Raw genomic sequence first — 8,786 nt, 5'->3', positions numbered from 1 at the left:
CACGAAATCGATTTTCCGAGATGTCATTTCTCATCTATAAAAAATAAAATAAACCAAAGAAGAAAAGAAAGAAAGAATAGGGAATTTAGAATGAGCGAAAGAATGACGAAACGTGTCGGACATGATTGATCCGGCTAGCGAATACCTGTTTTCACAAATGTTATGTTAAGGGGGGGGGGGGATATATCTATTTTTTTTTCTCTTCCATTTTTAAAATCCGCAATCCGTGACTGTCGTTCTTCTTCTTCTTCTTACAGGTAACCCACACACACACACAAGTTGGGGAGGAATGAAGGAGGAGGGACGTGGGGTGGTACAGGTAAAGCACCTTCTTCTTGGTATGGGGAGGAGGAGGGGGGTAGGAGGAGGAGGGACGAAGACGAGTCTCACAGGTAAAGGAAAGACACACACGAGCGAATGAGCTAGCGAGTGAGAGCCCCTCTGGTGAGGTGCGGATGCTCTGCTTTCCCACATTCTGCTCTCAGGTTCGGTGCTAAGCGGATGCCCCTCTTCATCGCTCCTCCGTCAACCGACCCGCACACACCATTTCAAAATAACAGAAAAAATAACAGAGACCTTGGCGTTTGATCGCGCTCAGTTTGACGCTCTTTTGAATCATTTGTCCGGGTTTATTGCCGTGCGATTGCAATCGAAAAAAAGAAAAAAACGTTGGCCAAAAGTTTACTGTTTCGCGGGAGAACCTCTGCAGTGATAGTGTCGGCTGCCAAATCTCCAAGGACTCGGAGTCGAAATAACATTTTTTGGAAACGACGACGTACATACAGAAAGTGCCGACTCTTTTGAAAACGAGTTGTCAGTTGCGTTGGCTTTCGGATCCGATGACCCTGTCGGTCACCTACTGCTTCAATTAACTCCCGTCGCGAGAGAGAAACGTGTGCAACTAAAAACTCTGATCGAGAGGGACTCGATCGCACCGACGTGTGTCCTCCCGCCGCCCACTGCTCCACAACACGCACGGTAAGCAAAATTGATTTCATCAAAATTCATGTTGGTTTTTTTCGTCTATAAATCCACACTCAATCTGTCTGTGACGTTGGAGATTTTTTGTGCGTTTTTTACGTAACGGATCGAAATGGGACGACCATGTCATTTGTGCTGACCAGCGGAATTGGTATTCTAACCGGGTGCGCGTTTTGTTGAGTAGACAACACAAGAGATCAAGTCCGACAAGGCAATAAGAGTAAAGTGCTCGTCTGAATCGACAATGAAGCCTATCGTGTCATCCCTGGAAAATTAAATAAAACCCACGCACACTCTCCTCTACAGGACGTTGTATAGGTATCTGTCGTGCGAGGGGAAAGAGAACGAAAAATACATAATCAGGAGTGAAAATAAGGAAGTAGCTATAGTGAATCTTTTATAGGGAATTAAAAGCTGCCGGATTGACTACAAAAATAAAAATGGCAGGCGAAAACGGAAAACCGCAAAATGTCTATTTATTATCTTTTGGGGGGTTCGATATAGCTGTGATCGCATTTCATTATCAAATGCATCGGAGCGATTCTGTTTTTAGACTGTATACAGTCTCTTATTTTAACGATGTTTCCCTTTTCATATTTCGCACAAAATATCACCTTTTGGTATATACAACACAGTACATCTGTTATCTGGAATATTTATATACGGACGATAAAATAATGGCGCAACAGTTCATTCATGACTTTATTAGCCCCTTTTTGTCTCGTGGGAAAAGATTCGATGAGCAATGCATTAGAAATATAATTGCGCACCTCTATCCGCCGCGTGTGAAAACGAGGAAAGGAAAAAACATATACGGAGTTGGTTGGCGTTGAGAAAGAAGAAGAAGAGGACGTGTAGCTCGTTGACCTGCAGCACCAATACAATATGAGCCTCATAAGTTTGCCCATCATTTTGAGGCTTATTCCTATTTGACGTCAGTGCGGTGGAATGGTCTACATGGTGCGGTGAATATCCGCGTATTAGTCTCTAAATCACCCGTGTTGAGCAGTACACATAGGACATGGGCTCTAAACAGCTCTATAGGATGAGGTCAGAGTGTAACCGCTCTATTGTCGCTCGCTATTCGCTTTTGTGTCGATCCCCGTCTGCCCCGGTCTGCCCCTATTTAACCATTGGGATTTCCCATTCCGTATTATTATCGACTCGAGTTCCTACCGGATTTATTTATTCCGCGGTTCTGCCATTATTCAGTCGGATGAGCGCAATATATCTCAGCTCTACAGCCAATTGCGGGGTGCTGGGCAGATTATTTCGATGCATCTAGGGAAAGTTTATTACGCCGATGTGTCTAAGTAGAAGTAATAGACGTCTATATAGATAGATGAGGCAAGAGCGGATGGAAGGAATGAAGGCAGTTCATCCATCCATCCGTGTCTCCAACAGAAAAAAAAAGAAAAAAGAGACGAATGGAAGAAGAGACTCTTGCATGCACTTTCACTCTTCTTAACTACGACGACTCTCTTTTTTCCCTTTTTCTTTTCTTTCTTTCTCATATTCCCATCAGCCCGCGCGATTTAAATACATCCACGACGCTTGCTGTCTATTCTCTCTGCCTTGTTAACGCTCTGGTGTGGTGCCTCGTTAACGGAAGTGGAATATCTATTAGTTGTAGTAGTGGCACACACACACACAGACACGCTACACACAGCCGAGAGAGAGAATAGAGGGGGGAAGCGGCGAATAGGAACGACAAAATACCTTTGACGGTCCTTTGCTGCTGCGCTGTTGCTACGATTACACGGCGATCTAGAGCGGAACTCTCCGGTGCCTCTCTCTTCTCTTTTTATTTTTTTATTTTTTTCCATTGCGTTCGAGTGAGTGTAAGATATGGCAGCCGCGTATATATCCCCTCTCGGCGGAGAACCGAGAACCTATAACTATTTACTCTCTTCCACGCTGCGAGGAAAAAACCTACTAAAGCGCTAGACCGTGTTTCCTCTTCTCTTCCATCCACCTTTTTCTTACTTATATTCTCTTTGCTATTGCTGCTGCTGCCGATCTGACGTGTGTGTTTGTCGCTGTCTGTTATATGCGCCTATACAATCGCTTTTGGGAAATAGAAGAGTGAGAGAGAGAGAGCCTCTATGGAGAGTGTAGATATAGCACCTTTTTTCCCAGGTGGGAGCTATAGGCTGCTGCTGCCATTGTCCTGCGTGTGTCTATATGCGAATACTAAAAAAGAAGAGATGGAAAGTTGGGCAATCTTCCGTCGTCATCGCGGCCCCGAAAAAATATATCTGTTTTATTATATTTCTTTTCTTTCTCTCCTCCTGAATATCTGTTCCCACCTTGTTTCCCACCTTAAGAAGCGAATCCAATCAACACAGTTCGGCTCTATATGGCTGCGGCGTTGATTGAATCTATTTCCAACTCTGCGCGCGGTCCGCACCCATTAAACAAAATAAAATACAAAAGGGCCAGCAAAAAGAAAAAAAAAGAAAGAAAAGAAAGAAAAGAATCTATAAAGGAAAAGAGGAGAGAAGGTTTGGCGCATCAACTATTTAAAAAAAGCAAATGAAACAAGACAAAAGACTTTTGACTTGACACTTAACGCCGTTTCATTGCTTTCAATCCGTTCGCTTTTTTCCGCGATCGTTATACTACACTACAAATGCTGGCTGGCTGCTTTGTGTACATCGTTACGCTGTTTTCTGTCTGTCCGCCTGTCTGCTCTACACAGCAGCCGGCCCACTGGGCCGCCGGAAAAAAAAATATTATTAACAACGCGGAGAAAAATATAAAAAGCCATTTCTCCACGCAGCCACCGCGGAATGGGTTTGCCGCGATAAATCACACACTACGGCAGCACACACGGAAATATTTTAACCCCCTCCAACCTGACCCACCAAAACGAACTTCCATTTCCAAACCTGGAGAACCGGTTATGGTTGCGCTCATCTCTCGCCCTCTCTCGTCCTCGCATCTTTTTAACAAAAATGATTTTTTTTTTTTCAAAAAGAAACAAGTGAATATTTATATATAACGCGCCGAGGAACAAAAGACGAACCGACAGTCTATCGCTTCTTTGTTATATTGGAGAAAGAAGTTTTTTTTTTCTTTTTTAAAAAATTTTATTGCGAGGAAGAAAGAAAAAGAAGCGGGGCGTGCAATACCGGAGCCCCCAAACTGAGAATATATGCAAGCGAAAAAGCAATAAACCCAAATATAAGCGCCATGTCCGTCGCATTGGCTCCTGCAGATATTTCTTGCGGCAATAATATATATAGGGGAAAATGTCTAGAACCCCCCGCTCCGGCTGCTCTCTATAATACACAGCAAGACCAGTTCGGTCATCAAAGTCGCCCAGTGTTATATATTATTATTATTAGTAGTCGTAGTAGTATTATTATTACCATTATTTTCTTCGTCCCTCAATTCTCTCCGGCGAGGGTAGCAAATAGTTTCAATGGAAGACTTTTGAACGGCTCGCGCAACTTTTTATTTCGCCGAAAGAAAAAGAAAAGAAAAAAGTTTTGCTCTCAAAGAGAAAGTGACGCCGTGTTCCAGCGCATTTGCCCCATCACTATATAGTAGTATGTGTATGTATATCTAAGGCCATTACGGAATAATGTAGGGGATAGATCTGGAACGCTTTCCTCGCGTCGTCCACACAGTTTAAAAGCAAGACGCAGAAGAAATCTCGAAAAGCCTTGAAGCAGAATTTAAAACCCACACGAAAAAATCCATCCCATTTACCATGAAACGAAATGGACCACATATGAAATCTGAAAAAAGAAAAAAAAAACACATTCGAGAGACGCGCGTCGTCGTTTTGTACAGTGATTTACACATGTTGATAAGAATGAATCGTTTAATAAGAGCCTTCATTTCATTTCATTCTTTGCTGGTCTCTACATCTAATTTGTTTTTGTTCAAACAGATGAATCAAAAGTGTAAGGTGTGCGGCGAACCGGCTGCCGGCTTCCACTTTGGCGCTTTTACCTGCGAGGGATGCAAAGTAAGTTCACGTTTTCTTTATTTTATTTTTTAAATGCTACCAATAATTGTGTGTCATATCTTTCGCTCGAGTCGAAATCATTTCGAGGTCTCTCCAAATTTCGATATAGAAAGTTACTTAATATTCCGAGATGGCATTCCTATCATCAGAGAGTCTCTATCGACAGCCAGCATGCATTCAGAGTCCCCATTCATTTTTAATATTTTTCCAAGAGAAAACGCGGGCGACAAAACGAAACCAATCCCACCCGAAAGACTTCCGTCATGGGGTCCGCCTTTATTCTATTTTATTATGAAAGACTCGCGTTCTGTCCTCGCGTGGTATTTTTAAAAAAAACGGCAATATAAAAAAAAAAGTGTCGGAGGAATCATATAATCTTTTCGAGTTTTTTGGTGCCGAACGTATAAAGTCCGCAAAGACGTTCGGCGGGAGCTGTCAGATGTTGTCGGTCGTGAAAATTGGCCCGACTTTTCAATCCCGTTTCTTTTCTTTTAATCTCCTATTTACTGTACAGCCTTTACACACACACATACACACACAGTCGGATGATATAATTCAGGTCCCTTTTTCTCTTTACACAATAAATACACTTCTCCCATAGTACTGTGTATTAAAAAAGAAAAAAAACTATATAGACTCGACGCAATCTGTCGACTGGAAGATATTAGAACCGTTTTTCTTTTCTTTTTCCAGATTATACTATATATATTTTTGGCAGTGGACGACTAACAGTACATTTTATTTTTTTTGTGAACCCCCTCACCACTACCACCAAAGAAAAAATAAGCGAAACAACAGTCGGTGCCATCAAGATATTTCTCTGCTGCGCTGATCTCAATTTCATCGCAGACTTTAATCGCCCTTCCACTTTAATCTTTGACGCATCGCTGAAATACGTCAGCAGTGACGCAATCTCCTTGTTGGATATTTATAAGACTCGGTGTTCTTTTATTATATTATATGGTAAAGCTTTGGACTTTTTTTGTCGACCGAAATTGCGAATAGGATGTGTCTCTCTTTTTTTTTTCTCCAAAAAGCCCCGGGAGCCCCGTCCGTCCGTCTCTCTTGTTGCAATCGTCACTATATCAAACGACGTAATTACCCGAACACATTCCACCTCAGTCAACATGGGAGAGCGAGGGACGCCTAGCTCTCCCGGCCGCCCGTCTGACATAGAAGAAGAAGAAGAGAGAGTTTTCTAAACTGGCAACGACATAAGAGAAAAGAAAAAGAACTTCAATAAACCTCAGAGTCATTTCCGGCACAAATCTGTTTCAAGCTCTAAAGTCTAGTCGATCAAATAAACGATCAAATCCTGTTTGCCGGATTGTCGATCCGTTTCCTCTGTGGCAATGCGCGGCGTCCTAAATATAAGACTAACGGCCAGACTTTTCTTTTATCTGCATAAAACTCGTCAATTAAAACAATTGATTTATTTTCGAATTTTATTTTATTTTTTCCAGTCGTTTTTTGGCCGGACGTACAGCAATGTGTCGGCCATCGGCGACTGCAAGAACGGCGGCCAGTGCGTCATCAACAAGAAGAACCGGACGACTTGCAAGGCCTGCCGATTGCGCAAATGCCTCCTGGTGGGCATGTCCAAAAGCGGCTCCCGTTACGGCCGCCGCTCCAACTGGTTCAAAATCCATTGCCTCCTCCAGGAGCAGACGGGACTGGAGGCGCCGCTGGGCAGCTCCGGACTGGGCGGCGGCGGTAGCGGCAACCATTCGGACCTCTCCATGTTCAAACATCATCACGCCCTGGCCACCAGTAGCAGAAGCCCCGACGGATGCAGCAATTCCGACACGGCCGGCGACAAGGAGAAATCAGGTCACAACAACAACAACAACAACAACATGTCCTCCTCCTCGTCGGTGGCATCCGGGCGCAGTGATTCGCCCATGGACGACAACGACGACTGCGCCGCATCCAAGGAAAACCTGCGGATGCTCTTGACTGGAAGTCCGTCCGAGTCGTTCAACATCTTCCACCACCACTACCACAACCACATGCGGAAGAGTTCCAGTTCCACGTCGCCCATCAGAGGAGGAGGAGGGGGACTCTTGGCCATCGCCGGAATGCCTTTCGGTCATCTCCATCACTCGACTGCGTCATCGCCGCTTGTCGATCCCGTCCGGACGAGTAGCCCCAAACTGCCGGGCGAATCCAGCGGCGGATCGGCTAGCGGACATCGATCTCTGGTTCACCCGAGTAGTCATCTCCTTTACCCGCTAATAGCCCGCCATCACCAGGCCGCCCTGCATCCGTACCACCGGACACCGCCGACTAGCGACATGCGGAGGTCGAGAAGTCCGGCCTCCGCCGTCCCCAGTCCGGTGGATTCTGACGTTCCGGAACAAGACGGTCCCATCGATTTGTCCTGCAAGGCTTCGTCCTCTTCGTCGTCGTCGTCGCCGTTCGGCCACCAGCAATCCATGTGCCACATCCGGGCGGAGATCCTGACGGAATTGGACGACGACGAGGACCATCACCATTTGATGACGAGTGAAACGGGAGGAGCCCCGCTGGATCTCACCACCAAAGGATGAGCCCGAAAAGAAGGTGGTCCGTCTTCATAGGCCTCTGCACTTGTCAATTTGTGTTGTACAATTCAATGGAAAGAAGAAAAAGAAGAAGAAGAAGACAAATTTCACGAAGCCAGAAAGTGCCAAACAGGAAGAAATGGACGGGCGGTTGGAGAGGGGATGAACCGGTGCAGCATCGGAATGGACGTCATTTTAAGTCGGAACGGTTGTTTCTTTTTTCTTTTACCGGCAGCGCCTCCGTTTCTTTTTTTCTCCCGAGAAAAGAAGAAGAAGAAGCACCTGATGTTCGGTAACGGCCCCCGTGTATTGGGGGCGACGATGGAGAAGAATTTGCATCACAATAGGCCGCGGCGCTATAGACATTTGCATCGAAAGTTCAGCCATTCGTTTCGCTTCTGCCAACATCAACGCTCTTTTTCTTTTGTTTTTCTTTCTCTTTCTTTCTTTCTTCCGTTATTATTGTTTTTTTTTTCACCTATTCCGACCCTGTTCCGTGTGTGTTTCAATCGGTGACCACTTTTGTTGTTCCATCAGTTCTTGCCCCCACCCCCTCCTTTTTCTCACGAATGCGATTCGAGGTCTATACACCCGCCCGCTTGTTCCTCAGACAACATTTGAAATCACGAGTCTTCCCGCCAATTGGTTTCTTATTTTTTGTTTCGTTCGTTTTTCGCTATGATCGACATACGAGCTGCAGGTCAGAGATCAATTTCCACTACATTATTATTATTATTTTTGTTTTTGTTTCGAGTAATTATTTTACTCCCTTCCTTCCTATTGTACATATCGAATCAAAAAAAAAAAAAGAAAAAAAGTGAAAATCCTAAATCATAATCATAATAATAATAATAATATTATCTACACCGGTACACACACGCCAGAAAAACTCCCCAAATGGCTGAGAGGCAAACCCCGAACGCCCACGCCCCGCACACACAGCACACACACTCACTTATGTGTGCAGCAGCGGGCGCGTTCGCAGAGTGAGACGATAAATTTTCAAAGATAACAACAAATTTTTTTTCCCGAACAAAATTTTAATAAAAAAAGCAAAAAAACAAAAAACAACTATTAAAAAATATTAAAAAACCATTTTGTGTTTGTGAAGATCACTATCTGTCCACCTTTTCTGTATAAATATTTCCACATTATTATAATCCCATCCCCACCCAAGAAAAAATCTATTGTTTCCCTCGAAAAATTAATAGCGACCCCACAAGAGATTTGTTCTTCCTTTTCTTATTTGTGTGTGTTTGTTTGTCTGTTCCATTTCAAACTTT

General features: G+C 44.1%; 1 protein-coding gene across 1 annotated transcript; it reads left to right on the top strand.

The window, feature by feature from the left end:
- The first annotated feature begins 424 nt into the window (after nt 1-424).
- On the top strand, nt 425-8,570 carry LOC124192158 (protein embryonic gonad-like). The gene is made up of 3 exons (XM_046585340.1): nt 425-978; nt 4,883-4,960; nt 6,424-8,570. Exons 2-3 carry the CDS (start codon nt 4,883-4,885, stop codon nt 7,507-7,509), a joined length of 1,164 nt encoding a protein of 387 aa, XP_046441296.1. The 5' UTR covers nt 425-978; the 3' UTR covers nt 7,510-8,570.
- The last annotated feature ends 216 nt before the right edge of the window (nt 8,571-8,786 follow it).

The sequence above is a fragment of the Daphnia pulex genome, chromosome 4 (genome assembly GCF_021134715.1).
Source record: "Daphnia pulex isolate KAP4 chromosome 4, ASM2113471v1".
NCBI lineage: Eukaryota > Metazoa > Arthropoda > Branchiopoda > Diplostraca > Daphniidae > Daphnia > Daphnia pulex.
Note: the sequence above shows the minus strand (reverse complement) of the source record. Positions and strands in the feature narration are given on the sequence as shown.

Bases quoted from the DNA above. Each gene is read 5' to 3' on its own strand.
- LOC124192158 (XM_046585340.1), top strand. From the start codon at position 4,883: ATGAATCAAAAGTGTAAGGTGTGCGGCGAACCGGCTGCCGGCTTCCAC. The intron at 4,961-6,423 runs GTAAGTTCACGT...TATTTTTTCCAG, and splicing joins TTACCTGCGAGGGATGCAAA to TCGTTTTTTGGCCGGACGTA.